At 36.4% G+C, this 23,689-nt stretch overlaps 1 protein-coding gene across 8 annotated transcripts in view; it reads right to left on the bottom strand.

The window, feature by feature from the left end:
- rfx3.L (regulatory factor X3 L homeolog) overlaps positions 1-23,689 on the bottom strand; it is a 178,748-nt gene that overhangs the window by 17,513 nt on the left and 137,546 nt on the right. For all 8 annotated transcript variants that reach the window (XM_018258400.2, XM_041564092.1, XM_018258432.2 and 5 more), the window contains 6 exons: positions 13,536-13,717; positions 11,233-11,352; positions 9,399-9,517; positions 5,384-5,496; positions 2,712-2,827; positions 2,162-2,316 (listed from right to left, as the gene is read on the bottom strand). In XM_018258400.2, the coding sequence (XP_018113889.1) occupies positions 2,162-2,316; positions 2,712-2,827; positions 5,384-5,496; positions 9,399-9,517; positions 11,233-11,352; positions 13,536-13,717 (805 nt within the window). The remainder of the gene's footprint in view (positions 1-2,161; positions 2,317-2,711; positions 2,828-5,383; positions 5,497-9,398; positions 9,518-11,232; positions 11,353-13,535; positions 13,718-23,689) is intronic.

The following is a 23,689-nucleotide window of genomic DNA, read 5'->3' as shown; positions in this document are numbered from 1 at the left end:
TCCATATTACGGAAAGATCCCTTATCCGGAAAATCCCAGGTCCCAAGCATTCTGGATAACAGGTTCCTTACTTGTATACCCTAATGTTTTGAGGAAAGCTCTACATTTACTACAAATTGGACGTCTGGAATAGGGGGAACAGGAATATTGCTAACTTCGCCCTAACATATGCCTTTCCTAGGACCGGTAAAATAGCAGTGTGTGATAAAGAAGCCCAGATCTGGGTTTGCTTTATGAACACAACACAGGGACAACCTGTACTTATCCAGTGGTAATAACTGAGAATAAACTGTGAGTCAAACCTTTTCCAAGCTTTAAATTTAAAGGGATACTGCCATGTCACAAAATGCATCAGTTAATAGCACTCTCCAGCAGAAGAATCCTGCTTTTAAATCCATTGTCAAAAGAGCAATCTTTAATTTTGAAATAAGACATGGGACTAGACATGTTTTCGGTTTCCCAGGTGTGCTCAGTCATGTGACTTGTGCTCTGATAAATTGTAGAATAAATTACATGCAATGTACACAGTGTCATTTAGTAATAAAAACCATACCATACAATGACTTATTTAATTATTTAAAAATGATTAGTATACTTACCTTAAGCACTATAAATATCACTAGACCCCTGTGTACCTCAAAATGTTTTAATCATGTCCCAAGGCACACTTGTCCCTTTAATTTAACAGCAACAAGTGCTTACCTAATTTTTGTTGTTCAGGTGGCCATAGATGCAAAGATCCGCTCGTTTGGCGATGTTGCCAAACGAGCGGATCTTTCCCCGATATGCCATTAACAGGCATGGCTATATCGGGGGTAATCTGATTGTTCGGCCGTATGGCCGAACAATCAGATTACGATGTGCCATGAGCTCCGGCGGGATCGGTCGGGTCAAAATCAAACCTGACCGATCGACCAAACGACCGATCTCCGCCGGGCGAAAGATGTCGGCACACGCCACACACGATCCGAAAATCGTACGAATCCTCGATTCGTACGATCCGATCTGTGTGTCTATGGCCACCATAATGACCAAACAGCAATTACCTGTAATAGTGTCGAAAATAAAAGCCATTGATTCACTAAGCTAAATCTAACTTGATATTTGTAGATTAAATGCATGGAAAATGCACTCATATACAACGTTAAGCAACAGCAAAAGATAAAAAAAAAGGAAAGGACAAAAAAAAAAATGAAAGCAAAACAAACAGGCCTGAAAAGTGCTAATATTCATTTTACTGAAAGATATTCAGAATTAAGGGGCGAAAGAAGAGACATTTTTTCCCTTGTTTTTTTGGTTGCACAGTGAAGGTCATAAGCCTGTTCATGTTGCAAAAAGCTGTAGGCATTAAATTGTTCTGCACAATGCAACATGTAACTAGTCCTTCCAATACAGATATACACATCAATTTGAAGTAGCTTTGTTTACCACAAGGTTCTCTGGGATTACTGCTATTCAGAATAAAAAAAGGGGGAAAAATCACATTGACATTCAAATTCCTGCTGTTAGGCTCCTAGGCAGAACAAGTCACCCAGGCTACTTTACAATAAAAGGCAGAAGGACATAATACTGTAACCTATAAACCTTTATTCACAAATAGTACATTCGGATATAAAAGGCATGAAAAAAAAGATTAGCTGTAATCCCCATTAGTGAGATTACCTGCCTTTGATACGGATGATGTACAATTTTCAGAATAAGGCAAAAGAAGAAAAAAAAGGAATAAAGCTGAAGTCTGTAATTAGACCACTGTGATCAAGCATTACGTAGGCGGATTGGCTAGTGAATCGCTACCAGACACATTGCCAGCTCAGTGAGACCTTGAACAAGTCACTCTGTTCCTGTGCCACAACAAGCAGAAAAACAGGGCCAGGATTTATTGTACCTGTACTGTTCAACGACAGCTGGATTATTTCTAGGTCATGACACCTTTTACTTTGGCAACATGGAACTCAAAAATAATGCTGCTTGCATGTTATAACAAGGCACCCTAAAAGTGAGATACTGTTAGTGCTCAAAGGCTCTATGAAAAGGTGGAGGCATTAAAATGTGCAACAGAGCTGCTAATGCAGTGTACTTTTCTCTTACACTGTGATTGCAGATAGAATGAAACATCATATGAGATGTCAGAAACAGTCACTTTGGTTAGTTCTTAACCTACTAGGAATTGGTCTTAGGACATCGGGAATGAGAATATCCACCAAGGCTTGGTGCATCATATGGTCACAGTTGCACATCCACTTCACAATAGACTCATTTTTGCAGAGCGAAATCAGCTTTGACTTGGGCAACCTGCTTTCTATTTCACTCAGGTTTCTGCAGAAATGTTAAAAGAAAAAGCAAATACATATAAGGAGCATGCAGCAAAAAGAAAGCACTCTTAACATTCATACAAAAGTCTACTGTATTAATTCCTCTTAAAGCAGACTTAAACTTTAACTATTGTAGTTGTTTTAGGATCGTGAAAGAGAATGCAATTCTAAGAAACATTCAAATATACATTAATTAAAGGTTTTAATGATTTTATTGTCATTTGTAAATTTAATTGTCGTTGAAAGCACTTTTTATTTAACCCTATCTGTAATTTATCTACATTGGAAAGTTACTTAAAGGAAAACTTAAGGAAAGGCTTGGTGCACTCAGTTACTCAAAGTTACTCAGAGTAGGAAACCTTTCATCATGTACAACTGCTAGTAAAAGGAAGGCATTACCCTGTTTCTGTAATGGTGGAACCATCGGCTGGAGATGAAGGAGAGTAACGCCAGAAAGTCTGCCACAACTTCTCAATCAGGCTAAACTGTAGATTTACAACAACATCTAATATCGCCTGAAAATAGAAGTGAAAAAAATAAAAATAAAGTTTGTAAGTAGGTGATACAAATCATGTAAATCTAGGCATGCCCAAAAGCCATGATTTTTGGATTTGTCCAAATACCAAATTATCCACAAAAGGTTGATTAATGAATTGTTTGATTTATTAATCAACCAGCGGTTTTTGGGACGTAGAAAAAATTTAAACTTTTTTTGAAGCAATCCCTATCTACTCTATTGCAAGTCTGGTGCAAGAGGTAACGTTCAGTAAAATGCGCAAGTAAGTGAATTAGCGTAGTTACGTCCCTTCGCCATAGCGCAACTTTGCCTGGCGTAAGCCTATGATTAAGGGATTGTATCCCGAAACGCGTAGGGCCTTTGATCCCTATTTTTAGCTTGTAATAAAGACTTTTTCCCTCTTCATGTGGAGTGCCGTCCATTCCTTTGGCACATTTTGCCTGGCGTAAGGGTGCGAAGTAGCACTAGAGTAGGTCCACTTCCCTAGCGAATTTACACCAGCGCCCGTTAGTAAATAGGCAAAGTAACAAAATGACGTCATGCGGGCGAATTTTCGCTAGGCGCTTCTCGCTTTAGTGAATTTGCCCCATAAAATCAAAGAAGGCACTGTATTTAACACGAATGCACACATTTTTTATACCTAATTAGGCATAACAACAAAAGCCTGCTAATCCGTTTTCGTCTTTTGCCCACCTGCCTCGGTGGTCACTATATGAACTTGCAACATATCGTAACAATATATGGAAATATATGGAAACATAAAATGCAGTCAGGTACAAGTACAATAGATTTTATTATCTGTGGCAGGAAAGGAATGTATAATCCCAAACTGACTATGTTAATTATACTTACAGCAGTGGGTTTACAATAGAATTTCATTACACAGAAATATAAAATCTTATCATCAGTGCTCCCTCCAGTGTTTCATCAGAGCAAATTCCTTTCTGTTTAAAGTCATTGTGGGTGACTGAAGCAGCACATTTACATGATGATTCTCCCTTATAGACGCTGACTTTAAATTGATTAGCTAGGCTATTCCATCTGGTTAGCATTCTGATCTTTTTATGCACATGGAGTTTATAGATGTTTCATATGATTCCTATGCATCATACATTATGCCATCTTAGTTTTTGCCTTCTTCTGACTCGTTTTATAGCTTTCAAATGGGGATCGCTGACCCCATCTAAAAAACAAAGGCTACAAATGTATTGTTAGTGCTACTTTTTATTACTCATCTTTCTATTCAGGCCCTCTCCTATTCATATTCCAGTCTCTTATTCAAATAAATACATGGTTGCTAGGGTAATTAATGTAATAATGCAACCAAATTGCTAAACTTGACTCAACTAGAGAGCTGCTGAAAAAAAACTCAAAATTTACAAATAATGAAAAACCAACTGCAAATTGTCTCAGAATATCACTCTCTAGTTAATTTAAAAGTGAACAACCCCTTTAACACTGCACCCCCAGTGGTTAATTGGAGTAATCAGAAAAAGTACCCCAGCAGAATTTACTTTGGCTGTTGGCTTATGAGCATGCTCAGTTCTTCTCAGCTCAAATTACTAAACACACCCTCCAGTCTAACAGCCAATGAAGAGATTTCCCTGTGGGAAAATGGCCGCAGGGTGAAAGCTGCTGTTTGTTTTAGGAAAATGTGATGGTGCTGGCAAATGGAGGGTATGTCCAACTTATATAAATAGTAGGAAAATGTAGGCTTTACATGTCCTTTAATACCAACCAACAGCTATGGCAAGAGAATGTAATTCATACCACAAAAGCCCCTGTAACAAGAAATCATGTAAAGAACAAAATATTTGGAAAACTCCTTCAATTTCATCAGCTACAAGAACCATAAATAATATTGTATTTATACAAAGTTTACAGTACTGCTGAATGTAGTCCATCATTGCAGGTGCACATGTACAGTACAGATGCCATGAGCTGGAACCTACTGCCATTAAATATTTGGGTCTCTATTAATAAATAAATAAATACTCTTTCACAGTTGAGTGGTTGTAGCCATGTGATGGAATGGCCATCCTATGGCCTCTTTTCCTGGCACCTCCCAGTGATGTAAGTGGCCCTACAACATTCCAGTCCCCTAAATTGTGAAAATAAAAATTGCACACGATCTTTCTGGGTCACAGAATCTAGTCCAGTCTTTTTCCAAAGACGTGGCTTCCATTTCAGTCTCAAATACAGAAGAAAAAGGGGGAACATTTTCAGTTAATTTATTTATTTTAAATTCACTTTCTTTCATTTAATGAAATTTTCTTTCCCAGTAAAGGTTTTGGCTATTGCTTTCTGGGAAGTGCACATAATGGCTACATCTCCTATATTTAACTATAAATCACACTGTTTGAATTCAAAGCTGAAATGAAATTTGGAACTGGTTTGCGGCCATCTGTGGCAATTATTTTTGAAAAATTTATAGCCTTTTTCCCTTATTTTGGTGCACAGACCAGTGTTTTTCTGAAACAGCTGATTAAAATGAAAAGTGGATGGAAAAAGTGAAATTAGTGGCCCCAGAATGTACCACAGAATGCTGCTTTACCTCGCAGTGCTCTCGATAAAGACTCTGCAATGACTTGATATCTTCAAAGGTTGTACCATCTGGCAGAGAAGATATTTCAACTTCTGCAAACTCTGGAAGAGCTCGAGACGCATCTGTTACCATAACAACATAATGGAAGAAAGATATTGTGGATGGTGCCAATTACAGCTTCATTAGGAAAATATTTAAGAAGCATAGCAAGCCAGACATTCAAAAAGGTCATATTACTTAATGAGCAGAGGCTGGCCAGATTTTATTTTTTTTATTAATGTTGGTATAAAAAAAAAAAGAGACAATATTTTTCAAACATGATATAGAATAGAAATCTGTGTGCATAGCATTCAGTAATATATATATATATATATCTTCACACGTTAATGCATAATAACTGATTATGTTTTGCTTATGGTCCCAAGGGAAAGAAGAATGAGCTTTTGAATTAACAAGCATAAGCCATGGTGAGCCACTGGGAAAAGATGAGACCTAGCTTTGGTAGACTTCAAGAGAGGAATAATAATCTCCAGAAAATGCATTATAGTCTGCTGTAATACTCACCATAATCACTTTTGCACCTGCCTTGCACACATTTCACAGCACTGTAATGAGCCTTGGTTAATATTTCATGTTATATTTTTAGACAGTGTATGTTTGTGGGTGCATGTATATATATATATATATATATATATATATATATATATATATATATATATATATATATATATATATATATACTTCCAAATGAGTAGCCGCACTCCAAGGCCAATGGCTTCAACAAAGGGAGGGGTGCACGGTAATTTTGTATACACCAATTATTCTCAGACCAGCACTCCCTGTTATAAAAATTCAATTATTTCATTGTTACATCATATCTGTGCCCGACGTTTTGGTCCCTGTTGGGACCTTTTTCAAGGAAAAAAAAAGGTTGAAAAAGGTCCCGAAACGTCAGGCATAGATACGTGGTAACAATAAAATAATTGAATTTTTATAACAGGGAGTGCTGGTCTAAAAATAATTGGTATATATATATATATATATATATATATATATATTTTTTTTTTTAGTTTGTTTTTAAGATGCTTGTGTAATAGTATATCTGATGGAAATTGTTTGTCAAGTGCAAAACTATTAATAGAATATGCCTACAGTGTGTCAGCTGCTGCTGTATCACAAAAATAATGCAAGTTCTAGGCAAGCCTCTCTCTTTTTAATTCATTGTCCGGGGGCCCTGCAGGCCAACAAAACCTTAGAACTATAAAGGCTATGAACTCAGCAAGCAAAGAGAGTGGCACAACTACCAGAAAAAATGACACTGGTGAGATGGGTGAAAAGAAGCTACAGAATGGCTCAATAGGAGGCTAAGGAAGTCGGACATAAAAAAGGCTTTAAGTAAAAGGCCAAAAGAAAACAAAATGTGCACAACACAGGCTGAAAAACCCATGCAGTTCATGATGTAATGACAGTTCAACATATTATATTACAGCACTGATATATATACAGTTTCTTCATAAATATAAGGTAAGTTTAAGTCAGAGACTTGTAATTATAATACACAGGCACAATTTGTTTAACTAGTACAAAGATTGCAACTGCTTTTGTGCAGGGCCCTCTTCACCTCTTGATTGTTTTGTATGTTATTCTGTACATACCCATTTATTGTACAGTGCCATGAAATATGTTTGTGCTTTACAAATACATAATAATAATATACACAATTGTGAAAATGCTAAATTGGGTTAGTTCACCCTCCACAAAATGTATCTTTACTAAATATTACACCATAAATAAGGACCAATTCAGTTTCTCTTTATTTTCAGGAATAAATATTTTAAAGGAGAAACTAAACTTTACAAATAAATGAATGTAAAATTGCTCAGACACTTTGGAGAACATTTCCATTAGGCCAGTGGAGCATTTTATTTACAGCTGCAATCAAATGGAAAACAGTGGCAGAAAAAACATCCTTCTACACCTGTGAGGACTCTTTTTGTGCAAATGTCCATCTGTCACTGCTTCTTGTGTGTCCAACAGGGTGATCACCATTCTTTAGTATTCTTTAGTATGAAGCAGAGAAGGGTATTTTGATTGTGGTTTTTCTCCACCATATGGCAGATGCAGACAAAATGATCTTTGTGCCTTGGGCCATAATGTACATAAAAAAATAGTTTTAACTGCTCAGGAAAATATTACTGATACATGTCATGATTTATTAACCCTGTTGGAATTTGTTCCAGCATAGACTATTTGTTTAAATCCTTGCACCTGATTCAGATTGGAAATTGATTGGAAATTGAGGATTCAGATTCAGAGTGTTAGTGCTCAGAGATAAAGTCATGGAGCACTCAGCACTTTCAGGCAAACAGAAACAGGTATCAGCCTTGCTACATATTTGAATTTGTTAAAAACCTTTCAGACTCTCCAGAAATTTTTCTTGACAGTCAGCAAAGTTTTAGCAAGTCGGTAAAAGCAAAAACTGCTAGGAATCCTTCTGGGTTTCATAAATTTGTCACTTAAAATCGAACGAGAGCGGGAGAACTGCTGCAGAGTAGTATCCCAAGCCAACATCAGTTGATTAAATCTTTGGCTGCTAGTTGCCCAGCCAGCCAACAAAATTGGCATTGCCTGAATCCTTTCTTGCCGATACACAGCTGCAATAAGAGATTTAGACTGATACTACTGAACAGTGCTGCTTCACTGCACATTAATATCCATAAGTAATAAATATGTTTTACTGCTTAAAGAAAAAATAATGTAACTATAATTCTAAAAGCAAGGTAAATATTTCAATATGCAACATAGGTATAATGACTTAAGTCAGATGTTAACCTAAGTTTTCTAAATCTGATACAATTAATAGATGATGTGAATAATTCTTCCTTTGACAGGAAGCTACTACTTAAGTTAAGCATGGATGTCTGTCTGCACTTGCTTTGCATGCAATCTTCTGGCAACATACCCAAAAACTGTTCCGCATATATTTTGCATAAAAACGTACACTTCCTTTAATAAAGACAATTGATTTTAATAAAACAGTAAAACAGAGAAAGCAGGCTGAAGTGAATCAACACAGCCTCAGCCTTCACCAGCTTTCCAGGGAGCATGTGCCAATGGAAAAGAGAGCTCAACTTTCACTCATTCATCTATTATAAGGCTGCATTTTCTAAGAGAGGGCTCCAACTACATATTTTATTCTCTACTATGTAGTGAAGCCCAGAAAGGAAAAGGGATACATTAGGAAGAGCTATAAGTTTAGGATATGCATTGGATCTGAACATTTTTAGGAAGAAAAATGTGAAAACTGGAGATGATTGTTTTTCTTCTCTCAGTGAAATCTAAGCAAATAGGTATCATTTTGGATATCTTGTTAGTCTCTCATCCTCTGAAAACTAAGAAAAAAAATGTGTTCAATAAGGCTGCATTTGAAAGAAATGCTCTCAAGGGATAATAGGTCTGTATCCCTGATGGAAAACAAAGTACAAAGGTCAGGGTCTATGCTTTACCTAAGTGAATACACCATTAACTGTGTACCCTAATAGCAATTCTCTGCTCGGGATTTTAACAATGTTCAAGAGGCCTGGCCCAGACTGAAATACAAGACTTTATATCATTTTTCTTTCAGTGGAACATCACATTTCTGCTATTTAATTGACATCTTCAGTTAAGGAGCTCATGACGGAGTAGTTTAGCAGGGACTGAGTAACATTCCTTTATGAAAATAAATGAGGTCACTGCAATGGTTCTAACATATATCAACACATACTGTATAAAAGGATTTATACATAATGCCAGTATAAAGCTATAACACACCATTCGTCATCTAATTTTATTCTTTATAATGTATTGTAAATGCATATTTAAATTTAATTACTGTATTATTAAAATACAAAAGAGAGGCTTCCATGTAATTACCACACTGAATGTATTAAAAGGTGGGGTTCTCAGGTAATAATAAACAGGCTATTTAGCATAGAGAACAAAAAAAGTAAAGTAGATATTAGTTCTTTTCTAAAATCCTTACCTAAAAATTGTTGATGGTGTTGGCTTTGGGCAATCACAGTTTGCTCAACAGAGGCACCAGACTGCCCACTGCCTGCAAATCCATCTCCTACTCCATCCACTTTCTGCATAGGCTTGTACCTACAAGAAAAAATGAAAAAACAAGAGTACCATGTGCTTTGTGCTATGCCTTTGGTTATATTGACACTGATGAAGACTTCTATAAAGAAGAGGCTTTTCATTACAGGTTACTAGAATGTACAGTGGTTATAAATAGCTTCATCCAAACAAAAAACCCTGATCCTTTTTTCAGCAAAGTTTTACCATAAAATAATGTTATCAGTCAATAAAAAACCTAATTGTTTCTTTAACAAAATGGCATTATGCTATAAACATTTGGATTAAATATCATGCTTAATCATTCACTGCATAGAATTATTAGTATAGAATGTATGTAAAGACTGGAGATGGCCCTTGTGTTCTTCATTATCCCTGTCAAACTCCTTTCATTGCCACTTTGTAAAGCCACAGGTCTCTATCTTTCACCTCTTATTTAGAATTGAATATTAATTTTAAATCTCTGCCCCCACCCCCAAAATGCACTGTTTGTTGCTGTTAAGAGAAGGAAACCTTTAATAGTGGTAGTAATACACATTTACAATTAGCCTGTCTCCTGACTTACTTCCCAACCTAAATCTCACAGCATCATAATTAGCATAAAATAAAATGTGAAAAAAGAAAAGGCAAAAAACTATTTGGATTGAATGAAGAAAGCTATGTATTGAAAAAGTAATTTGTTTAATACAACCACTGTGATGTTTCATTCATTTTGATCACCGTGACAACTTAGCAAGGATTGAATATTGCAGGTAGAACACAAATCATCAGTGTCACTCAACCTACATCCTGATGTCAATCTAGAGAATTCAGCGAGCAGCAATAGCAGAGAGATGAGATACAAAAGTGCAAATTTTCCTTATCATCCGATAAACCTATAGTATTCTTATTTTATTATGAACAATCCCTATATAACATATACGTATACAAATTAGTTTGGACCAGGCAACCTTCACTACAAGAATTTCATTAAGCCTGACACTTGAAATTAGATGCAAATGTCACAGTGGGTTCTTACAGAGTAGACAGAATACCTAATCTAAATACACTTGAAAAAAACACCCATTAGAAATGTGATGCTTGAATGGTATGGGTGCTGATCAGTGTAAATCAATTCAGCAAAAGCTGTGGCAAAACCATTTAGCAACTAGTAGACCTAAGGTTTGTACTCCTGATTCTGATATATATATATATATATATATACATACACACTATAGTTAGCATCCAAGAGAAGTATCTGAAGACCTAATTTACAGGCCTCTGTTTTATGATTAGGACTATAGAGTGCAACTGGCTGAAATCATCTGCAGTCATCTGAATAATTACCAATGGGTTTGCAGTTTGTCGCTGCCATCAAAACAAATGTATGAAGTTTGAACACAGAGGTTCAGCCTTTTTGTTTTGCATATGGAATAGAGCACAAAGCACATGTTTGCTTTGGAAAATCTCAGTTATTAAAATTCCCTATACGTAAGTAAATCCCTAGGGGGATTAGGTCAAATCAAATTTTAGAAAATAGAACCCTTTGACCAAGCGAAACTCTGGCTGAAAATGGAACAAACCTTAAAAAAGCTTTCTGATGCAAAAATGATAGAATAATTTTAATTTTGGAAATCAACAATTAGAATGCTTATTAGCAGTGTGTCTTTGTGATGCAGATTATGTTCGTTTTGTCTCTACCTAGATACCGTAAATGCTAACTAACAATGTAACATATAAAATATTCTGTTTATACTGACCTTTGTTTCTGCTGCATGGGTTGTTGTCTCATAGCCATGTATTGCATGTCCTCTTGTAGCCTATTAAGAGGGGAATCTGGCTTGACACGAATCCCATAGTAATGGTATTTGGAGTTGCCCCTGTGCAAAATAGGTGGATTTTTTATCAGAAGTACTGATTTTCAGCACAGTGTTTTCAGATTGACTTTTATTAGCATTTAGCTTAAATAAACTACCTGCCCCAATCCCCTCTGGTGTGTGTTGTCTACTGTGGAGCACAGAAAGGTAAAAATAAATACTATTGTAAGACAAACATCTGTCTTGTTGCATTTAATAAGTAAATGTATATGTTTCAACATACATACAAATTTAACTAAAGAACAAACCTACAGACCCTATCTCATACATAACCCGGGGACTGCCTATATCTAAACACTGCAGGACACCGAAGAAAGGGTAACCCATAAAATAAAACTGGGCTGATTCCAATTGAAGCTTCCTCTGGCCAAACTATCAAGAAAACTTGAGTGATATTATTAAGCAAAAACCTTTGTTGTGGAGGCAGTTAACAAGTATTTATAAGACCCCAATATATTCCAATATATTTTACAAAAGGTAAAGAGGGCCCACAGCTTATTGGACAAGTTCTAAACAAAACTAAAACATTTTATATGTAAACTTGCCAATTTCATATGCTACGCAAATTGTCAGAGGGGTAGTTTGTACCTACTGTTTATATAATATGAGATGGATATATTTTTAGATTCAAGAAAAAAAAGAAAAAATGCAAGTAAGTATCAAGTAACATAAATATCATAATAAGATATAGATCACAAGCTATTATAAATTCAGTTATATGAATCATGATTAGGAGCAACTCTTCTAATCTACTAATAAGTACTGACAGGCACTGTGAAAGATTTTGCAGAAAGTACATTAATTATAATTGGATGCTTAGGATATATATATATTTTTTTATTACAAAGGGTAAGTTATCTTGTTTTGTTATGTAAAACAGAGGTAAGGCATCAAGGTATAAGGTATAAATTCTTAAATTAATTTTTGTTTCTGTTGTTAATGCTTGGAAAGGTACATGCACCTATGACTGAATATGTATTTTATGCACCAATGAAAATGCACGGAACAAATAACACATCACTGATATGAAGCAAGCATAGCTTAGAAGCAGTGTTCCCTCTAATTCCTTCTCAGCTATGTGCGGAAAAAAAAAATTATTTTCTGTTCAAATTTTAAACTTGTGTGAGCAGTTTTTAAAAACTGTGCTCAGGTCAGAATTAAAATAATACTGACACTAAAAAAAATATTTTCAAAATATTAATCTACATTAAAAGTTGCCTATAGGTCACGTTGATAATTTTTTGCTGATAGTTCTGCTTTTGTAAGTAATTGTTAGTTGAAGTTCCTAAGCCTGACTGTTTTGCCAACCTGACCCTTCTCAGCCTGTCAGTTAGAGTTTCTAATGTTACGACTACTGCAGCACAAATATGGCAGCCCCCACACAGAGGAACATGGGGGTAAGAAAAGTAATTTAAAAGCATCATGTGAATACTTTTATGCCACAATTATTAATAGCATTCAATGATGATGTTATGATGGATATAAAAAAAAGATTCTTTTCTGGTGTCAGTATCTCATTAATACAACATTTTGTGTTTTCACACAAAATTCTTTATGCACACCACAATTTGTTGTGTGCACTGGCCTCCGTATACACGAGCGCACACCTTAGAAGGAACATTGCTTAGAACTATATCTTAAAGACAGTAATTACTGTTTTCATAATAAAATACAGAAGCACAGTACTCCACTAATGTGGTTAAAAGCTAGGCAACAGACTGTTACTTGTGTGACTTTTTTTTTACTTGTTAATATATATTATACAATGTACCCAATTCAATTTGATAAAAAAAACCCATCTCCTAACTCAATTCTAAATTACCCATAGACTTGCATTAATTTTTCATGAGATAAACCTTGAGATAAGTTCCTCATAAAAATTTTTAATCTGGACCAGGGATGAGCGAAATATTTGGCCACAACGGCTTTAATACATCGTTTAAAAAATGTTGCATGGTTTGAAAAATGTGCATGAATAACACCAGATCAGATTTACCCATCACTAATCTGGACCAATGTATAGAGTATTTGCTCAAACTTCAAAATATCTGTTTTATGATTAGCCAAGGTCTAATATGTATACTCCACTTTAATAACCTAAAGATCCAGGTGATGTTTTTATTTTGTTACATTTCATATTTACAGCAGAATAATAATTAGACATTTTAAAACAGGACAGTACTAACCTGGTCCCTAGTCTTCGAGTACGCAGTCCCATGAATATTGACCGTATGAGTTTTCCAAAAGATGCAGCATTGACCGGATCCAGTTTGTGCTCTTGACAATGTCTTAGGTAATGATTGTATAGAGTGCTTCTAGGGAGACTCACTCCTTCTGCCGTCTCATAGTTATCCAATAGCCATTGGAGCTATGGGAAAAGTAAGGTACATTCAACCTTGGCTCCGATATTATTTAATGGATTATAGCCTTACAGGATAAACCAACTATACATACCATTGACACAATGGCATCTATTGTGCATTTTTAATTATATTTTACAACAGATTTGTCCCTATTAAAGAGTATATTAAGAAAAAAAAACATAAAATGGTAAAATTCCAGCTAAATCAGCCATAGTCTGCTTAAGTATGCCAAGTACTAAAGGATTAATATGAATAATAAAATAACTAATAAAAAACATTCAATCTTATATTGCCATTATAGTAAGGCAGAATTCAAATTAACATGATATAAGAAAGTGCAATTCTGTTCATTTAAAAACAGCTGGAAATCTGCAATTTAATATTTTTTGCTCCAGTTACCAGAAAGTGCTTCCAATTCCCTTTCTTCCCTTGTGGACATTAGTCTTATAATTATATCCACTGTAGAATCAATGGTTTTCCAGCTTTTTATCTTTTTTTAAGTTACTGATATTTTTATCTGATTATTTCTACAAAAAGGATTATAAATGCCAAGAAAAACAAATGTATAAATAACATATTCTGCTGTTTATTTTTCAGAAAACCTCTCTATACTTAAAGCTGCTACATATTCGTGTTTACATGAAGAAACCAGAAAATCAAAAGTTTGAAAGAAAACTCCACATAAATCTGTTTACGCGCAAACTTTGTTTTAAGCCTTATGACCTATAAAGTAAGATGTTTTCTTTTTCATGCAGTATCAAGAAGTTTGAGCATACTGAGTAAGCAACAGCAGCAAGCTGGTGTTACACTGACCCAATGTGCCACTACAAAAGCGACGTGTGAAAGGCTGTGGGTGGATAGTTGTGAGTGATTAAAAGGAACACGCAATTCTAAGACTTGATTTTCTAGGCTCCATGAGCAGTGACTTTAGTATTGGTGACTTTATAGGAGCTTGTACAGAAGAACACAGTGTTTTCATTCTAATTGCTATAATATAGGGGGGAAACCATTGGGTGCTTCACAAACACTGTCACTCTGCTGCACTCTCTGTGCAACGGTTGTGCCGATGGTAATGTGCTACTTAATACTGGTATCACATGTGATATTGCCCATATATATATAGGAGAATGTACCCACTACTGTAATTTTTATAGCAATTAGCAATTTATGTAGAAAAATATTACTTTTGTGATAAAAAAATTATAAAACTTCTGCACAACTTCTGGTCCCCTCTCCTAATTCTATACAGGTTTCATTAGCTACTTTCCCCTGTTTTCCAGACATGCCACTACTACATGCACAACTCCTAGCACCTTTACTCCGGTGCACAAATCCCAGTGCAAGTCATACCATATCTTAATTTTCTACAAGAATCACCCTCCACACCAGACTTTGAACCTCTTTTCTGCTTCCTCAAAATTCACAAGGTGCCAACTTCAAACATATGACAATATGATGCTTTATAAATACATATTATTATCATAAGTAGTATTATATTTGCTTTTCTACCATTTCCTTATTATATTAATATTTAATTAATAATCAATGTTTTGATAAGATTTTGTTTTAAAAACAGAATTACTACACTACAAACACATGGCTTCAAAAATATGTCTAGCAACCCTTTCCTCTTATATCTACCTATGCCTCTAAAGTTATATACAAAAATATGTATTGCCGGTTAGGGCTGGGTTTTGATTTAAGAACATACATCATGTATGGAAAGACAAGGAATCTTTGACATACAGAACATGCCAAGTCAAGATTTAATTGCATGAAATTAAATTTCAAGTAGAGAATACAAAATCTCTCAAAATGCAGAAAATAAATGTTTGTCCCAGGTGTACAGACTAAGAATACTGAAGGAAAAAAGAAAGAAAGAAAAATAATTATGGAGATCAAAGGACCTTGGAGCTTAGAGTACTAGAGTCTGCATAGGACATTAACGTGAAGTAGAAACACTTTGTGTACAACACAAAGCAGAATGATTTCTCTAGTACTCTTATATTCTGCATGTTTTTTTGAAAGAATTAATGCTACAGCATGACCACATAGCAATTCCTGGAACTGAACCTGACCTGCTTAAGCAAATCTTGATCCATAAACTAGGCTTGCCTATGAAGGTTTGTAAAAGCCTACAGGCAGTCTGGAAAATTAATCAAAGTTTGCTCTATTTGTTATAGATGATTATGGATCAATACCTCTTTAGGTATTGGCAAACACACATGGATTGTCTTAAAATAAAAGATGTGTAATTCCTAAGCAGCTATATACCAAACAGTCGCTCATACAGAGAATAGTAAAATGCCTGCCCTTGTATTTAAAGCCAGTTTTCTAAAGGACAGGAAAAGATTTAAGGGCCAATAACAGAAGGAAAATGGCCATAAAATCATTTATAGGTAATGTTCATATAGTTTGCAATATTAACATTTTTTAGAACGTTTTTAACATGAACAGAAAATAAATAGTTATGTTAACAAATATAATATTACCATAATATTAATATAAATGAAGATGCTTAATTTTAAATGTTAATGGTCCTTTAGTAAAGGAGATAATTGATAATCTACACCCCACATTCTGCCAGACCTATTCTGTCACTACAAATTCTGGTACAGTACTGTAACTACAAATTTAGGATATAAAATGCAAGGAAAATTATAGTAAACAATGATACATTTTCCACTAATATTTTTAATTGCCTTTTCTTATCAGTTGTGGAAACATTGCCATTCCCTTGTGTATCATGGAAATAGAAGAAGGAGGCTTGTGATCCCATGTTAGTTTAAACCACTATTATTTAAGTTATTTTAAATATCCCTGAAGCATATGTAATTATGCATATAATTCCCTCAGGAGGGATCCAAGCCAAATTCTTTTTTTCTTCATGTGGAAAAAACTGATACTTTGTGCATTACATTACAGTATGTATATCACTTAATTTAAGGTTTAACCAGTTGAATTTCATGGGATTATTAACACAAATATCCAATGATACCCTGGCATTCCTTGTTTTAATAAACACATGAAATATACTGTAAAGATCTGTGTAACTATAATGTAATATGCTTTCATGTTATACACCTCATACAGTATACTGTAATTAAGCTATTGTCTATGAGGTAGGATAGGCACTAATCTTACTACACACAGAGTAAGAAATCCACAGCATCCCGTAGACTGCTTAGTGTGAATGTTATAACAGCAATGAATAATTTAAGCATTCAGACTGATCACAAAGGGCTTCAGGGGGTAGTGCAGGTTTAATTGTGTGGCTCACTAGCAATACATATGCCCAATAGCCTGCAGGAAGAATGTGACCTTGAATGTTTAACTATGGGAGTCTTGTGCGCATGTACAACAATTAGTATACCAGTAGCTCTGTTGAAATTAAAAATATACATACATATATAAGTGGTTGAGGAATTCATAGTAATAGTTATATATACATATTTCCAGTCCTCTTTTAAGGGGATGTGCCCCTTCCAAACCCTTTTTTTTTTCACGAGTTGTTTTCAAATTGTTCACCAGAAATAAAGACAATTTTCAATTGCTTTCCATTCTTTTTATCTCTTACTGTTTTTCCAAAATTGAAGTTGAAAGTGATAGTGACGCCTCTAGTTTTGTGCTTAAATCTTTACTTTGATGGCAATAATAACTATTAATCACAAAATTACTGATGTAAAACCACAAATTTGTCAAATATATTGTTTTAAAAATACACTCCACTTTCTCATATGGAGAAGGATACTACTTCCTGTAGGGGGCAAGTACAACTGCTTTCAGCCTCTCTTATCTCAGGCCCACTCCTGCAAAAGCACTAAAAAAAAGCCTCCTTTTTCTGAAAATCTCCTCTCCATCAGTGCTCAGTTTTGTTTGTTTTTCAGATGGTGCTTTTAACTCATTCTCACTCACTAGGTTATACATACCTCCCAAATGTCCCATTTTCAGCGGGACAGTCCCGTTTTGACAGCTCAACCCGCTGTCCCGATATTGTGCTTGAAATTTCCGACTTTCTCAACAGCCAGAAAAAAAAAGTTTCTAACCTTGGCGTCATTGGGGGGTGGAACCTACAGATTTGTGCTTCAGTGTCATCTAAGACATGCCCGGACAGGGATCTTTTAGTCCTAAACACCACCCTCCCTCTCCCCCGGCTGCTGACTGGAGTTAGTGTAGTGCAGGGGGCTCAGGTGAAGGAGCAGAAACATGCTGTTCATCATAGTGGTGGCCTGCTGGTCTTACTAGCCTATTTGTGCTGGAACTCTGGAACTGTGTGCGTCTGTGAGTAACTTACTACTTACTACTTGGGGGAGGGGTGGATTCAGGGAGGATGATGCCGTGCAGCCGGGCAAAGGAGAGCCCTACTGTGTGTGTCAGTTACACTTACAGCGTGAGTTACTGTGTGTGTGTTACTGTGTACATGTTACTGTGTGTGTGTGTGTGTTACTGTGTGTGTGTGAGTGATTGGTACATTTGCTGTTGTGTGTGTGTGATGCCAGCTGTGCCTACGCTCATGCCCCTTATCCCCACTCTATTCACACAGTGCCCAGGCAATAAACTCACTCTATCTGACATCAAAGTATCAGGCACAGGTTCTGTCCCCTCCTCTCTCCCCACTAGCCCTGGGCTAAGGCTGTGAGTTGGGTGTTGGTACTGTGAGTTGTAGTTCACTAACCTGTGGAGGAAAGCCAGTTGCACCACGAATTTCTACATCCCCTTAGTAGGGACTGCTTATTTACAATTTGTAAAATGAACATGGTAATCAGGGGGTGTGGCCACAAAAACGTGGGTGGTCAAAAATTTCCGCGCTACATGCGGCATATTTCTTTGTCCCTCTTTTTATTTCCAAAATGTTGGGAGGTATGGGTTATATATGCGCGTCCCTTTCCTGCCTGCTTGAATTTTCCTGTAGTAACAATTCAGCTCTGGGGGTTAAAAGGTTAATCTTGCAAGCAGTCTTGGTACAGATCATTCTGTTTGTGCAGGAAAAGCAGGCAGGCAAGTGCCACACATACTTAATAATAAGTAAGGCAGAATAAATTAAAAGCACCATTAAAAAAATGAGCAGCACAGAGCGGTGCAGAAGAGGAGTTTTGCAGTGCGGTGGAGGAGCGGAGGATTGTTATTGTATACTCACATACCTGAACATGAAAGGAATCAGCAGCACTGTGATAAAGGAAACTGTAAACCCTGACCCTATGTGGCCAACATAGTATAAACTGACAACACCATTTAACTGTGCCAGATTCTTCCTGTCAGTCAAGCATTTAATTCCAGCCTTGCAAGCTCTGATTGACAAGCCACAAGGGACCATAAGAATGTGTCGGAGTCCGGCAGTCTCTTAAAGGAAAAGTGACCTATGGGCAATTTACATAGAAAAAGGTCACATTGAGGAAAATAGTCTAAAGGACATATAGGCATATTTTGATGAAGAATTCAATTATGCTAAAACGTGAGAAGTCTCACTATCCCTTTAAAACAGGGGTGTCCAAACTTTTTGCAATGAGGGCCAGATTTGATGAGGTGAAATTGTGCGGGGGCCGACCATTCTACTTGACATTCTACTTGACATTCAGCCTTACACTGATATCCCTTCCAAGGTAGCTATCTAGAGATTTAGGCCCTCTCTATTTGGAGTCACATTACATTTCTACTGTATTATTATCCTTTGTTTCTATAGCTCTGACATATTCCCCAGCGCTGCACAGAGATTATACATCATTCGCATCAGAGAAGAGTTTCTGCAGCAGCTGAGATCAGACACTACAACTCCCAGCACCCCCTGCCTGGAGCCCAATGGCTCGTGTAATAATCATCCAGAGCGCAGGGGATGCTGGGAGCCCAGTGACAGAAGGAGCCTTGGTCCGGGCTAAAACAGAGGGGCCCAAGTGCTGAGTAATGGGAGCTCCCCAGCAGCATCAGGCCCAAATGACAGTGCAGATCTCTCACAGGCCTGGTCCCTTGCTCCCCCGTCCCTCCCTGACCCCACTGCCTCCCCCGACCCCCGTGCCCCGCACTGCTCACTATTCACAGTCATAGCCTCCCAGTGTCGGACTGGCCCGGCGGGACACCGGGAAAAAACCCGGTGGGCCCCGACCCTCGTGGGCCCCCGCCGGGACAGGGCCCCGACCCTCGTGGGCCCCCGCCGGGCCAGGTCCCCTCCCCCGATGCTTGTTTTTTTAAAAAAGAAGGGATCTTCATTGATGCGCAGTGTGCGCACGCGCGCCGATGGAGCGCCGTGTGCGCAAACACACAGAGGCGGCACCATGTGCGCATACGCATTGAGGGGCGCCGCACAGGGGGCCTGTAAGGGGGGCCCTGGAATGGAGTCCCGGTGGGCCCCGGGCCCCCCAGTCCGACCCTGTAGCCTCCATGAGCTCAGTGCGGAGCGGCACATCCCGGCAGTGCTCGGGGAGACTCAGCAGGAATTTGAGCTGCGCAATGTGGAGATCCGGGTTTCGTGGGCAGCCCCTCCTCATCCAGGAGCAGCTCGTCATTACCTGCTGCGGGCCAATTAAAAATGGATCGCGGGCCGCAGTTTGGACACCCCTGCTTTAAAATGTAATGTTCCTATCTCTAGTGTTTCAATCTGGCAGTTTAGTAATCCAGTTGCAGAAACCAACTGAACTGAAAAAAGTGTTTGAAGGTGAACAACCCCTTTAATCTAAAGGAGAACTGTCGCACATTCTCTTGGTTCAGTAATTTCTTACAAACTTGATATTTTCCTCTGTAAAAAGAAAAAAAAAGATTTATTCCCCAACTTTTGATAAACATGCCTTTGATTTTAAATGTTACTCAGATCTGACATGATGCTTTCGTTCCATGATTTTATCTACCTTCCTTTATACTCTCCATATTCTCACAACTATCCCACAAAAGTACCTGTCCTGTTCTAGAACTTCTTGCTAACACAAATGTTAGGTACTGAACCGAGCCAAACAAAATTGCGAGCCATCCTTCAGCCACCATATATATAAAAGCTGACTTTATTCTAATAAGTTAAAACCTCCTAACGCGTTTCATGTTTTTACGTAATCGTAGGCACAATGTGAAGAAGCATTCACATGACTTTTAAACTTTTTAAATCCAGGAAGTGTTTAGAACTGTTATTTTGGGTTAGTTACAAAATTATTATCTATTGATGTTGTTTAACATTGTACTGCAGCTAAACAACATTCTACATTATATAACCCTTGAACACTGCAAGCACTACTTGGAAATCAAAAACCAATCCTGGTTGCTCTGAAAACAGGTTAATTTTTAATACAGGTTAATCTAGTTTTCTGTATTGTTGAACTGAAGTGCCTCAGCCTGTTACTCAAATGATGTCCTCCTTCTTCTTCTAACAGATGTGATTAGTAGAGCTGAAAAATTGTGATCACATAGTTTAAACATTTAAATAAATAACATATTAAATAGTTTGAAGTAACATTAAAGTGATTTGGGAGGCAAGAGACAGAATTATTATAGCTGATCTTTTCTTGATCGGACCCTAAACATCTACTGAAGCAAGAACGGCTTGGAATAAGTTGCAAATTCAGTGAAACATTAATTTTACATCCCCTGATTTGGTCCCACATATATTATGCAAAATACATTTCCCTGGATTTTTTGGTCTCCTGAAAAACGTAAAATGGGGGTTCTACTGTAAAAGCTACAATTATACTATTTTCCACTTTCAGTCATCTTTTGCTGACCAAAATGCACTGGTCATATATTTAACTACTGATGAAGCAAAGTTAATGTGCACAGATGGCTCACTGTATTTAAATAGATTATCATACCTTTTTTCAATAACTTCTACGACATGTGATGTCTTAGCAATGTTTGCTCCCCTCTATATTTTGACAGTTTAAAAAATCATATTGTATGCACATCTTCTTAGTCTAATCTGTCTATTCAATAAGAGCTGTCTTATCTGTGTCTACCTCTACCTATTAAATCCAAAATGTTTCTCCTTTCCATAACTGCTGCATTCTATAATTTAAAGTAACCATTACCCATCCAATTGGGATTTCTGTTGTGCCATTATTTGCCTAGAGACACTAAAAGTGTCAACATTCCTGTTCTTATGTTCTTGAGGTCATTTTTAATTTCCAGAAAGTCCTGCATAGATATTATAATCAGTAACCACACTCCATTTAGTAAACTACGTTGTATTATTAAAGTTGTATAATTAAAGTAATAATTAATTCCTTGATATTATAGACTCTCTTGCTTTTGCTTATTTCTTTTTTTTAATTTATGGGCATACACTTTTCTTCTTTGCATATTTAGGCATCCAGAAATGAGTTTGCATTACCTATGCTAAATCCAATACTTGCTATTTTTACCCTCACTAATTTCAGTAGGTGCAATAATTCCTTCAGAACTAGATGTCTTTCTAAACGAGATTTGTTTTGCGGTTTTTCCCCTATTTTATCCCATAATACAGTATTGGGTTTTACTGTAATATAATGTTTCCTGCCTCTTGTATGTATCCTGTAATAAATATAAGGCCTAACTATAACCCATATCTCATCTTTTTCTTTTTCTGTACTCTAAAAAGACATCCCTATCCAGCCCATCTACTTTATTACATGCAGACTTCAATTTATTCTTATCATGTCCTTCAATTACCAATGTCTTATTAATATCTTGGTTTCATTATTAAAGTCCTCTTTTCTGTAGAACTGTTTTATTCCTTTTAATTCTTCAAATGGTACGTTATCTATGCATTGCTTTCAAGGATGACTAGTTTATTTAAACAGTCATTGTTATACACATTTTATTTTTTAAATATTACATCCTTCTTTTCCAAAAATTGTACTGCATCCAAATACTCAATGGATGAAACTGAGTGAATTTCACTTCATTGCTATTTAACATATGCATAAAATTATTAATCTCAACACAAGTAGGCATTCCTATGCATCTAATTTTAATACAATACTTAATTTTCCATAATCCATGTATACATTGAAAAAATTAGAGCACAAAGAATAAAAACTTCATTTGATTGTTCGGCATGCCTCTATATTGTTTTATTCAACTGCACAAATTTTCACATCATGCGCTATATTGATATATATATATAGGATTTTCTTTAAGGAACAGTTCAGTGTAAAAATAAAAAAAATTCTGATATAGTTAGTTAGGCAAAAAATTTATATATAAAGGATGGCGTGACTGGATGTCTAACATAACAGAACAGAAAATAACTGTTAATGTTACTCTTAATGGCCCATTTATTATGCTGTGTAAAATTACATTCACCAGAAAAACGTGCCAGTGGTTGCTCAAAGAAAAATGTTTAAAAAAATGATGCCATTTTTACACGGCAATGTGTGATTAATTATTCTACCATTTTTTACACCACACAATAATTGCCTTGTTTTACATATTTTCGTGTTTGTGTTTAATATGTGGGCTAAAGGTTAATATATCTACAATTTTAAATCAATTTTCTTACATAAGGTATACATACAGCACATATAATATTAAAGGGATACTGTCATGGGAAAAAATGTTGTTTTTTTTAAACAAATCAGTTAATAGTGCTGCTCCAGCAGAATTCCGCACTGAAATCAATTTCTCAAAATAGCAAAAAAAAAAAAATTTTTAGTATTTAACTTTGAAATCTGACATGGGGCTAGATATATTGTCATTTTTCCCAGCTGCCCCAGTCATGTGATTTGTGCTCTGATAAACTTCAGTCACTCTTTACTGCTGTACGGCAAATTGGAGTGATATCACCCCCTCCCTCCCCCGAGCAGCCAAACAACAGAACAATGGGAAGGTAACCAAATAGTAGCTCCCAAACACAAGCCTGGTAGATCTAAGAACAGCACTCAATAGTAAATCCAGGTCACACTGCGACACATTCAGTTATATTGAGTAGAAGAAACAACAGCCTGCCAGAAAGCAGTTCCATCCTAAATTGCTGTCTCTTTCTGAAAGCACATAACCAGGCAAAATGACCTGAGATGGCTGCCTAC

The sequence above is a fragment of the Xenopus laevis genome, chromosome 1L, assembly GCF_017654675.1.
Source record: "Xenopus laevis strain J_2021 chromosome 1L, Xenopus_laevis_v10.1, whole genome shotgun sequence".
NCBI classification, from domain to species: Eukaryota; Metazoa; Chordata; class Amphibia; order Anura; family Pipidae; genus Xenopus; species Xenopus laevis.
This window is presented reverse-complemented; position numbering and strand designations above follow the sequence as displayed.